This window comes from Odocoileus virginianus, unplaced genomic scaffold, assembly GCF_023699985.2.
Source record: "Odocoileus virginianus isolate 20LAN1187 ecotype Illinois unplaced genomic scaffold, Ovbor_1.2 Unplaced_Contig_20, whole genome shotgun sequence".
Classification (NCBI taxonomy): Eukaryota; Metazoa; Chordata; class Mammalia; order Artiodactyla; family Cervidae; genus Odocoileus; species Odocoileus virginianus.
In genome coordinates, this window is record NW_027224337.1 from 536763 (window position 1) to 549623 (window position 12861).

At 39.4% G+C, this 12861-nt stretch overlaps 1 protein-coding gene across 1 annotated transcript; it reads left to right on the plus strand.

Moving 5' to 3' along the window:
- The first annotated feature begins 6482 nt into the window (after positions 1 to 6482).
- LOC110149229 (olfactory receptor 52E4) lies at positions 6483 to 7418 on the plus strand. Its single transcript, XM_020911615.2, has one exon. The coding sequence runs from the start codon at positions 6483 to 6485 to the stop codon at positions 7416 to 7418; it is 936 nt and encodes a 311-aa protein (XP_020767274.2).
- The last annotated feature ends 5443 nt before the right edge of the window (positions 7419 to 12861 follow it).

Sequence of the window (12861 nt, forward strand, 5' to 3'; positions counted from 1 at the left end):
TGGTAGCAAGAGAGAGCAAGGATTAATATTTATTTTGTTCATTGGTTTTTAACTAGATGACTTCAAGTGTTAAAATATACAAGAAGAAAAAAAGAAAATTATTCATGAACTTCAAAATACAAATAAATTGGATTGTAAAGGACCTTAAAAATTTTGGAATGTGCAAAAGTAAATATAAGAGGAATATATAAAATGGATGAAGTAGTTATAAACAATGTATTCATGGTTTACAAACATGTCAATAGAAAAGAAAGAATGATAACTTAAAATAAAACTTTTAAAGGATGACTGACCTAAGTATCAATAGAATATTCTCCAAGCTCAAATTTGACTTTGAAAGTTACCATAACAATCAATTCACCTAATTCTATGACATTCCTATCCTAGTGATTCTTATTAATTTAATATACAAAATCAACATTGAAAAATATATTATTAATGATTATACTTCAATCTCAGAAGAATTAATATTGAGGTGACAGTAGAAGAGAACAATAAAAAATAACATGCCCACAGATCTTCATAATCATATTCCAAATCAAATTCCAGAAATATTGATAAATATTCTTTACCCCTTAAAGTTTTGAGGGGCAAATACTCAATTTATTTATACATTTTATGACTGAGTTTTTGTCAAAAAATTCTGCCTACGCTTCTGTGTCAAGATATATTTTGAGTGTAAATACTCATTTCTGCTCTCCTTCAAAAACATGCTGAAATTAATGATAATCTAGAAACAAAATAATAAATATATAGCATTATTGGGAAATAAAACATATGTCAGTAAGCATAATAACATTTATGCTGTAGGAGTCCCAGAAGGAGAAATAGACCAAACTCTTACTTGAAGAAATAATGGCTGAAGATTTTTTTCTAATCTGAGGAGGGAAACATATATCCAGGTCCAGGAACCCTATGGACTATAGTCCACCAGACTCCTCTGTCCATGAGATTCTCCAGGCACTAATACTGGAGTGGGTTGCCATGTCTTCTCCCAGGGTATCTTCCCAACCCAGGGATCAAACCCGTGTCTCCTGCTTCTTCTGCATTGCAGGCAGATTCTTTACCTACAGAGTCCACCTGGGAAGCCCCCAGGAAGCATAGAGAATTACAGATAATATGAACCTAAAGAGATTCACACCAAGACACAATTACAATTAAAATGTCAAAAGTTAAAGATAAAGAAAATCTTAGAAGCAAGAGAAAAAGAACTTGTTAACACCCAAGGGAAACCCAATAAAACTTTCAGCAGATTTTTCAGCAGAAAGTTTGCAGATCAGAATGAAGTGGGAAGACGTATTCAAAATGCTAAAAATAAAAAACTTTCAACCAAGAATACTCCAACTTATGTCCACCCAGAGAAACAAATATTTGGCAGCCATCCACGAAGAAAAATAATGTCTTTGAGGGAGCTTGGAATCCACGTAGAGCTTATGATTAAGGAGAACTGTTATGGAAATGCAAACCAGCACACCAATGTCAGGCCTGATGTTGTGGTTCTGACTGCATACTGGAAACACCCCTGTCCCCTTTGAGTTCAACTCCAGTCCCACTTGTATGTAGTTCTATCACTAGCTACTGCTGCCAAGGGGCCCATGAAGAACCAAGCCTATCTGTTCCCCATGTGATAGATATGGCAGCTTCAGACCTAATCCTGACCCCCAGAGCTGTTCCACTCTAGCACAGACTAGGGGCAATTCTTGCCAAATAGTGACCCAATGAGAGCACTCTCAGGGAACCAGTGGAAACCACACCCTCCTTGCAACCTGGTAACTATCCTGCCAATTGCAGACCTGACCATAGACCAGATAATAGCCATAAGGCCCAGTTCCATTTTTACCCAACAATGATCTCAGTGACAGTCCCATCAATCCAGGATCCCAGCAAGAGAATAACATTACTGCTAAAATCAATCTAAATCTTGGAAGGCATGTTTGTTTCTTCAAATGTGCATACCAACTCAAGGCTAGATAGACCACAAAGAATCAGACAAACACCACTGAAGTTAACTAATAAAGCTCCAATGACTGTTCCTAAAGAGATGGAGATACATGAACTGCTTGACAGATCATTCAGAATAATTATCTTAAAGAAGCTCAGTGTACTACAAGAGAAAATATATAACTACATGCAATCAAGAAAACAATACGTGAATAACATAAGAAGGCTAACAAATAAATACTATAAAAATGAACTAAACAGAAATACTAGAACTGAAGAATATAATGACTGAACTGAAAACTTCAATGCAGACATTTTAAAGTTTGGTTTATATATAAAATGGGATATTATTCATCCTTAGAAAAGAAGGAAATCCCATCATTGCCACAACATGAAAGAAACAGGAAGTTATGCTAAGTGAAACAAACCAGTCACATAGACAAACATTGCGTGATCTTGGGTTTACGTGGCACCTTTATTAAAAGAAGTCAAACTCATAGTAACAGGAGAGTAGAATGGCAATTACCACATGCTGGGGCTTAAAAGAAAAAAGATTATTTAAAAAGTGAAAAGTAGTTACCAAGGATTGAAGGGAATAGATCATCAGCAGTTATTGTTTAATGGACATAGTTTTATTTTAACAAAGTGAAACAATATGAATGTATTTAGTACTACTGAAATATACTTAAAAATAGTTAAGATATAAAATTTTGTGTTAAGCATTTCTATCACAATAAAATATTGGAAAAAATGGGAAAGGGAGTAAACACAGAATCAAATAAAATAATTTGTTCGTGCTATAATAGTATCATAAACTGATACAGGAGACATACAGATCATATCTGCTTCATACAGACTCTTCATAAATGTCATGGTAAGGAAAACTGAAATAAATGGTTTCATAAAGAGGACTTTTGATCACCAAAACAGCATAGTGTTTTGAAGATTCATGATGTAGAATTAAAGTTTAAAATGTTGATTAGGTATTGACTGAAAGTTTTGGCAACATTGTTGAGTATGCTTTACCAAATAAAGTCTATAATACACACCAGAGAAATGAAAGTCATAGGGAGAAATTTTAACAGGAGATTTGACAAAGTCAGACTTGATTTGGGAAGGTAAATGTTGACACAATGGTGAAGATGGATAAGATGAGAAAGTGATGAGGAAGACTGAAAGTACAGGTCTCATTAATCAGAAAGAGAAGCAGTGAAAAAGCAGGGACATATGAGATTGAACCAGAATTTTTTTGATCACAAACAACATTATCTTCTGTCATAATAACACAAAATTGTCAGAACTCAGAAGATAAAAAAAGAAAAACTGATTGTCTAGTATATTCAATTTTCTGTCAGTCTTTTTCTATCTGCACTCAGGAAAACCATGATCTATGGCGCATCCTGGTACTCTCAGGTCAACTCCATCACCTTCCAGGAAGGGAAATTCTAAGTAAACTCTAGAATTTGAGCCCTACCTGGATTCTGTCTCCTCAGGAGATTGTGGAGTTTCTTTCACCTTCTGCCCAAAGAACTGGAACATAAGAAAGCCCCTCTCTGAAGATTTTACCTGTTACCATTAGTTATAATTTAGGAAGGAGAGTCTTACTAGGTTGGAAGAAAGTTGATGCCATTTTCTACAGGTATGATGAGCACTACTCAAAACCAAAATTTGCTGTTAGAGAGTCCAATGTGTCTGTTTGACAGATCTCCTTCTTTAACTTTTGAAATTCACTTGTAGCATTGTCCAACTGCTTCAGGATTCACATATCTATATTCAACAAAGCAAAAGACTTGCTAAGGGTAGTTCCCTAGGAAGTCACGTTTTGAAAACTTTTGCCTTTTGAAATGGACAGAGTCAGTATCATCCCATATGCTGATTCCTCTCCCTTCTGAATGTTTCCCTTCCTAATAGCTCAAGAGACATCCCTTCCTGTGAGTTAAAGAACTATGTCTGGTGTAGTGATGTGTCTCTGCAGATGGAGTGGGGAAGAACAAAGAGTTAGCTGGATTTAATGACCCATGAGCCCATGTTTATGCCCAGAGGACTTTGAAGGCTAAGCTTAGGGATTCCGGGACATGCTTAAACTTAGAGATACCCTCATTCACTATAAAGTTTTTCTCCATGTGATAGGACAAACTGAAACCCAGAGGTTTCTTGGGGTTCCAATCACCATCTTTGGCACCAGGGCTTGTACTGTGACACGCTGTTCCAAGGAAGGCCTGGAGGAGGAAATACTGGAAAGGTAAGGATACATGAAAGAGAGAAATGAGCTGCTACAGAAAGGAGAAGAGGCAAATGAGGAGAGAATGGAAGAGCAGCCTCCCCTTTGCTGAGAAGTTATCCAAAGTAACCATTTTCTATCCTCGCCACACACACACACAAACAAAACATGACATAGCATATGGGATTAAAGCAGATGACCACAGGTGAGAAAACTGTGATATGTCACTGAGTTATACGCAGAATATTTCTGCTCTCTCTCCCTTACACATACATTCACACATACTCTCTCTCTCACCCATACATACATATAAACACACACATGCACAAATCCCAATTCCATTCAACAGCTACATTCTGAAAAACTGGGAGCCATATCCTCATATGGCAATGTTAGGGATATTAAAGCAAATACTCCTGGTTTGTTACTTCCAGTAGCAGCATTTATGTTGGTAGGGAATAGAAAAATTTATAAATAAAATCATGTCATGTTAGATGCTGCAGAGTTGTATAATATCCTAGAGATGCCAAAACTTAAAATATATATATATATAACTTTGTTACTTTTAAGCATCAGGAAAGATTCATTCACAATGCTTTAATTTTAGTGTCACTTAAATTTGCTAGGCATTTTATCTATATAAACCTGAAGCTAGGCATAATTTCAGGACATGAGTGCAATTTTGCATGTTAATTTGTGATAAGTTAAGGCATGTAAGGCATATGAACATGATTTAGCTGATAAGCAAAAGGCAAATTACTGTACTTAGTATAAGAACACCAAGGGATCACAGAATAAACAGGAATCTGGAGGTGTCAGATCAGAAACCAAACCTTTCCATAAGATTCGTGGCTGTTGTTCAGCTGTTCAGTCATGTCTGACTCTGGTCTGCAACCTCACTAACTACAGTACACCAGGCTTCCCTGTCCTTCAATATCTCCCAGAGTTTGTTCAAACTCATGTCCATTGTGTCAGTGATGCCATCCAACCACTTCATTCTCTGTCACCTCCTTCTCCTACTCTCAACATTTCCCAGCATCAGGGTTTTTTCCAATGAGCTGGCTCTTCGCATCAGGTAGCCAAAATAAGATTAGCAGCTTAGATTAGATTTTTGATGCTTGTTAATTCCATAAGATTAGCAAGCATCAAAAATAGCAATGGCTTTCTAATAGAAGGAGAAAGAAGAAAATTCTAAGAGAGAACATCTGACTGGTGGTGGTTTAGTTGCTAAGTCATGTCTGACTCTTGTGACCCCATGGACTGTAGCCCGCCAGGCTCCTCTGTCTGTGGGATTCTCCAGGCAAGAATACTGGAGTGGGTTGCCATTTCCTTTTCCAGGGGATCTTCCTGATGCAGGGATTGAACCCAGGTTTCCTGCACTACAGGTAAATTCTTTACCAACTGAGCTACGAGGGAAGCTCTGCTTCTCATAATATGGCTGCAACAGATCCATGAGGGAAATCCCTATATTTATATAATATCAAACATAAACAGTGGTATAAGTTAGCAGTTTTCATTTAGACCTAGGATTCTTTAACACCAGACCACACTTTGAAAAACACTAGGTATAATAATTTCTCAAAAGTAACCAGAAAACTTCTTGGAAAAGGAAAGGAAGAGAATACCATAAAAGATAGTATACACTCTTTTTTGAAATACTGCCAGTTCCTTCCAAATTCTCATATATATATAAAAATAAAAACCATAAGTAATAGTGCCTGTAAAGCTGAGTGCTGAAGAATTGATGCCTTTGAACCGTGGTGTTGGAGAAGACTCTTGAGAGCCCGTTGGACAGCAAGAAGATCCAACCAGTCTGTAATAAAGGAAATCAGTCCTGAATATTCATTGGCAGGACTGATGCTGAAGCTGAAACTTCAATACTTTGGCCACTTGATGCGAAGAACTGACTCATTGAAAAAGACCTTGATGCTGGGAAAGATTGAAGGCAGAAGGAGAAGGGGACAACAGAGGATGAGATGGTTGGATGGCATCACTGACTCGATGGACTTGAGTTTGAGTAAGCTCTGGGTGTTGATGATGGACACTGAACCCTGGCATGCTACCGTCTATGGGGTAGCAATGAGTCAGACATCACTGAGGGACTGAACTGAACTGATGAATCTCAGAACAATAACTTCTATTGAGAGAGTTGTTGACTACTCTCAGGAAACAGGAGAATATCTAATGTTTCTAAATTAACTGCTTTTACCATAACCTCCAGAGTACTGACTAAAAGTCTTTTCATCTTTCCAGGACTCATTGATAAGAAAAACAGTGTGATCCTACTTTCTGACAAGAATTCAATGACACCTCTAGGAGAATGCCTTCTATCAACGACACCCAGTTCCATCCTCCCTTCTTTCTCCTGCTAGGAATACCAGGGCTGGAGACTGTACATATCTGGATTGCTTTCCCATTCTGTGTTGTATATCTGACTGCCCTTGTGGGGAACATCACTGTTCTATATGTGATCAAGACTGAACACAGTCTCCACCAGCCCATGTTCTACTTTCTGGCCATGTTGTCCATGATTGATCTGGGTCTTTCCACCTCCACCATCCCCAAAATGCTGGGGATCTTCTGGTTCAACCTCCAAGAGATCAGCTTTGGAGGCTGCCTTGCTCAGATGTTCTTTATCCACATGTTTACAGGAATGGAGACTGTTCTACTGGTGGCCATGGCTTATGACCGCTATGTTGCCATCTGCAACCCCCTCCAGTACACCAGCATCCTCACCAGTAAAACCATTGGCATTTTGGCCTCTGTTGTTGTGGGCAGAAATTTACTTCTTGTGACTCCATTTGTGTTTCTCATTCTGAGACTGCCCTTCTGTGGGCACCACATTGTTCCTCATACATACTGTGAGCATATGGGTCTTGCCCGATTGGCCTGTGCACCCATCAAGATCAATGTTATCTATGGGCTCATGGTGATTTCTAATATTATTGTAGATGTGATTCTGATTGCCTCCTCCTATGTACTGATCCTTCAAGCTGTTTTCCACCTCCCCTGTCAGGATGCCCGACTGAAGGCTCTCAATACCTGTGGGTCTCATGTCTGTGTCATGCTGTGCTTTTACACACCAGCATTTTTTTCTTTTATGACACACCGCTTTGGCCATAATATTCCCCACTACATCCACATTCTTTTGGCTAATCTATATGTGGTTGTCCCACCTGCCCTTAACCCAGTCATCTATGGAGTCAGGACAAAGCAAATCCGAGAGCGGGTTGTAAAAATATTTGTACAGAAATAATAGCTCTGTGAAATGTCTGGGAAATATACTCACATATAGTCAAATTTTAATAATCTAAGATCTAAGCTTTTCATTATAATGTATAGTACCCCCCAGATTTTTCATTTTTATTGGAAATCGTTTACTGTAAACAGATTAAGCAAACTACCATTTTTGTCCACTCTGGTCACCTTCCCGGTGTAACTGAGCAAGGACTAACAAAACAGGAAGATATTTATAGCTTCTGGTAAACGGTATCACGGCATGTCATTCATTCACACAAGCACACCATAGAGTTAGTAAAGTAAAGCAGAAAACATGTATACTGAGAAAGCAGAGAGGCTAGAGCTCTGAGTGTTCTTACCTTGTCCTGAAGATCCTGGACGAGCCCCCAAGATGATAGCTTTGCAGTGAATGGTGTCAGATTCTGATCTCTGAAGAAGATTTAACCTTGGGACCAGGGACCAGGCTTGATCACTCAAGAGCTTTTGTGTACCAGAGTTTTATTAAAGTATAAAAAAAGACAGAGAAAGCTTCTGACATAGACATAAAAAGGGGGGCTGAGTGTGCCCCCATTCTTAGTGTTAGCAAGGGAGCTATATACTTTTTTAATGGTTGTTATCAAAAGAATGTCTCAGAGCTGTAATGATCTTACTAGACCCACTCCCATAATATACATTGTAAGATATCAGGATTAGTCAGAAACTTTCCAAGAAGGAGAAACTGTCCTCAAGCAGGGTACATTGTTGTTATATAATCCTTAGTACAGAGTTTAAACTGAGTTGTTTGTTGTGTAATCATCAGTTCCAGGCTTAAAGAAAAAAACATTTTATGTGACTAAGACTAAGGAATGTAGAGAAAAAAAAGATGTTTGTCCTTTCCTCCTCCTTGAGAATTCCAGACCCCTATCTCCTCCTCCAGGACCCCAGACTTCTTATCAACCTACCTAGGAATTGACTCTCTCAGTATTCTGGAGGCTGCAGTGGTCTTGGATAGAATGCCTGATGGAAAAGGGTGAGATTTCCCTCATTTCTCCATGCCTTCTCTTTAGGTAAGTTTAAAATCAGATAGAACACTGATCTCATTATATAGATCAAGAAAATAAAGTTCAAACCGTGGGTGGATAGTGACACCTGAATTAGAATATCCTGTTCCATAGGACCATGTTCTTTATAACAGTCCTTGAATTTTTGTCTCCCTTCTCTAGAATCCTGGACTCATTTTTATTTTTATGATCCCTCAGTCTTGTCATTTTGCTCCTTTTTATCTTTACTCTTCTTTTCAGTTCCTCTCTCTCTTTCTCTCTTATTTCTTTCTCTAACAGATCAAGCTTTTGGGAATTAAAGAATAAGAGAATCTGCAGTGTGAGCACTAAGAATACATAACATTGTTTTTCCTCCTGAAGCAAAGTTTTTTTTTTTTTAACTTCTATTTTTTTTTTTTTTAATTTCTTTTTTTCTTTTCAAACCGTTGAGTTCAGGGCTGATTTTCAATAGATCACAGGGAGGGAGCTGCTCTGCTATCTAGGAAACCCCAACTAAGACGCGGGTCCTCTACGAATGGTTTAGCACCAGGTTCCCCACTAAAGTGCAGGTGTGTGACTGGGAAGGGGGATCCGCCTTTCCGGCCGCGCCCCAGTGTCCCAGGAAGTAGTGCTCTCCGCACTGGACCCCCGTCCCCACACGCGGCAGGGTGGGCCACACCTCGCCTGCAGCGAGGCGGGCGACGGCCTGCCAAAAAAGTCATTTTAGATGTGAATTATCATCTGTCCTATGTCTAATTCCTTGAGTTCTACTTAAAAATTTTCTTGTTTTCTATATCATGTACCTTCAGATATACAGGACTTCAGAACACTTAAAAAGGAATCAGGATCATTCTATGGTTTATGAATAAGACCCATCTTGGTGTCAAGTTCAGAATTATCTCACTGTAATTTAATTTATATGCAGAGTACATCATGAGAAACGCTGGGCTGGAAGAAGCACAAGCTGGAATCAAGATTGCTAGGAGAAATATCAATAACCTCAGATATGCAGATCGACACCACCCTTATGGCAGAAAGTGAAGAGGAACTAAAAAGCCTCTTGATGAAAGTGAAAGAAGAGAGTGAAAAAGTTGGCTTAAAGCTCAACATTCAGAAAACTAAGATCATGGCATCTGGTCCCATCACTTCATGGGAAATAGATGGGGAAAGAGTGGAAACAGTGTCAGACTTTATTTTGGGGGGCTCCAAAATCACTGCAGATGGTGATTGCAGCCATAAAATTAAAAGACACTTACTCCTTGGAAGGAAAGTTATGACCAACCTAGATAGCATATTAAAAAGCAGAGACATTACTTTGCCAACAAAGGTCCATCTAATCAAGGCTATGGTTTTTCCAGTGGTCATGTATGGATGTGAGAGTTGGACTGTGAAGAAAGTTGAGCACTGAAAAATTGATGCTTTTGAACTGTGGTGTTGGAGAAGACTCTTGAGAGTCCCTTGGACTGCAAGGAGATCCAACCAGTCCATCCTAAAGGAGTTCTGAATATTCATTGGAAGGACTGATGCTGAAGCTGAAACTCCAATACTTTGGCCACCTCATGCGAAGTGTTGACTCATTGGAAAAGACCCTGATGCTGGGAGGGATTGGGGTCAGGAGGAGAAGGGGATGACAGAGGATGAGATGGCTGGATGGCATCACCAATTCAATGGACATGAGTTTGAGTAGACTCCGGGAGTTGGTGATGGACAGGGAGGCCTGGCATGCTGCAGTTCATGGGGTCGCAAAGAGTCGGACACGACTGAGAGACTGAACTGAACTAAACTGAATTTATTAACCCTGTAGATTTCACATATATAGTCTCATTTGCAAACTCTAGATACAGTTGGAAAGTATGGTTTGCTTAAACTAGGTAAAAAGAGCACTGATTTGAAATTTGTGACTGACCAGGACACTCTTGTGCAGAAATCAGAAGTCTGTATCATATCCTGTGTTTTAGAACCACTCTCTAGGTTGAATGAAGATAGGCAAAATATCCAAAGCTCTTCAGAGTTAAATATCTGGAAACTAGGAAAGATATAGCCAATAAGACAAGGAAAGCAACAACGTATGTTGCAATTCCTGTAAATCCATCAGCTCTTGATCTGAAATTTAACACTGGCTAAATACAATTCTTGTATCCTATAACACCTTATGGAATTTCCTTAGGCCTGTCTGCGTGTATTATAAATTATTTTGTTTTGTTTAGGTCTCTTCCTCATGTCCCTAAAATTTTATGTGAACTTCAAATTTTAAAGATGAAGAGATCTAAAATAAATAAATAAATAAATAAAGATGAAGAGATATAATCTGCCTCCTGTATTTTACAAATGAGAAAACCAAAGTTCAAAGAAAGGCAGGAAATTTGTGCATAAAGCATATCTGCATTTAGCATCATTTAGAGGTAACAAGGTGGCTCTAGTGGTAAAGTACCCTACTACCAATGCAGGAGACATAGGAGACACAAGTTCCATCCCTGGCTCAGAAATATGCCCTGGGGAAGGACGCGGCAACCCACTACAGTATCCTTGTCTGGAGAATCCCATGGACAGAGGAGCCTGGGGATACTGTTCTAGGGTTGCACATAGTTGGACATGACTGAAGCAGCTTAGCATGCATTCACAGAGGTAACAAGAAACGATCACTCAGATAAATCATTTTGACCACAAACTCTTAACGCTTGCAGGACATCTGGATAGAAAATACTTGGTGTATATAAGTGACAATCCAATAATAATTCCAGGTAGAGATAGCTAGGCAAGTGGAAGACAGAGCAAGTAACCTAGGATTGGTGTTGGTAATGAGAAAAAGGAGACTACAGCAATTCTGCTGCAGATGCAAGCAGAATAGTAGCAAAGAGTGACTAACGCAGTCCTCATTACTATGGTCTATAAATCCTGAGTAGTGAGGACTGACTAGCTCCCTGGTCATTCATATTTATACCACACATAAACAGACTAAATAAAGACAATGCTTTCTCATTTCTCTGTCAATGATACTAAGTGGTCTTAGTTTATGATTAAATCTACTTATGGTATTGGGGAAAATTCAATGCAAAAGTAATAGTGCACACAATGTGGATTGAAGTGAACAGTAATGCTGGCCCTGAAATGGTTCCCATTCAAACTGCAGTGCTATGCTTGGACCTGGCTGAGCAGAGCTCTCGCCCTCAGCTCCCTTCTCGGGGCAACGCTGCTTTGGAGTAGCTTCCCCAGATGGTTCTGAGTTCACTTCTGCTGCTTGGGCACAGCTGGAGACAGCAGCACTGTCTGTGCAGGGTGCCTTGAACTTGAACCGAGCACACTTAGGCCTAATCATTAACTCTCCTCTTCACAGGACTCTGATTCCCTTTGTTCAACAGCCACCACCTTATGGAGTCAGACATTTGCCCTAAGAGGCTCTATGACCCGTGTCTGTCAGGTTGTCTTGGGACCTCATCGCTGGATCCCGGGACCTGGTTTCAGGAGAGTGGCTTGGTCAGCAGATTTGTCTTTCTAGACAGTATAGACTTTCATGGAATCACATGAGATGAAGCCACCAGAAGGGTTCTGACATGCTGATTGGAGGTGTTTCTCACTCATCACTCTTGACAGACATAGGATGAGTTCAGGGCTCTAGGCTACCAATGGTCCATTCTGAAATGCTGGGCTTGAACTCTGTGTTAGAACTGTTCACTGTCTTTCAACTGTCTACATTTACACTCTCATGCTGCTTCCTAGCTACAGCGCTTGAAGGTAGTAGCAGGAGCAGCAGACATCCTTTACCTTCCCGCCTTCCTCACCATGGCCCTGGTACCCAGAGTGACTGGCCATCCCACCCTCTCTGCAAGCTCCATACCACCTGTCAGCTAAGTTATTACACCTGTATACCACAAAGGATTTATGACCATTGTAGAAAACTGATATTATGACATGCCACCCTAAGTCAACGTTAAATAATGCCAGATGAGATAGGGGTATTCCTTACAGGAGTGAGAATGCCCTTCTCATTTTACTACAGACACCTCACCTATGCTACAAGCTGGTGACACAGTGTGAAAGGAAACAACGCAGTAAGAACTGAAAGAGATCATCTTCTAGACATGCAGTCATTAGGGATTAAATATTTTAGGTGGCCAAAGATGTGTTTTTCTACATTAATGTTATAAAGTCCCAAAAAATGGAATATAAACAGCAAAAAAAAATCACATTTTGCTGAAGGATCTGGTTAAACCTGGCATTTGTAGTCATCATCAATGAAACACAGAAAGAACTTTTGAAGAGTCATTGGAAGCTATTATCCATGGGTAATACAATGGAGAATGCAGCAGCCTACTAATGATGCAATCAGCATTAAACAAATTGAATTTGGAAATGCTAGAAACAAGATGGTCTATGTTGTTCTGAACAGCAATGTCATAATAAATAATAACCACATTAGAACCTTCTTTTATAGCAGGAGAC

Bases quoted from the DNA above. Each gene is read 5' to 3' on its own strand.
- LOC110149229 (XM_020911615.2), top strand. From the start codon at position 6,483: ATGCCTTCTATCAACGACACCCAGTTCCATCCTCCCTTCTTTCTCCTG.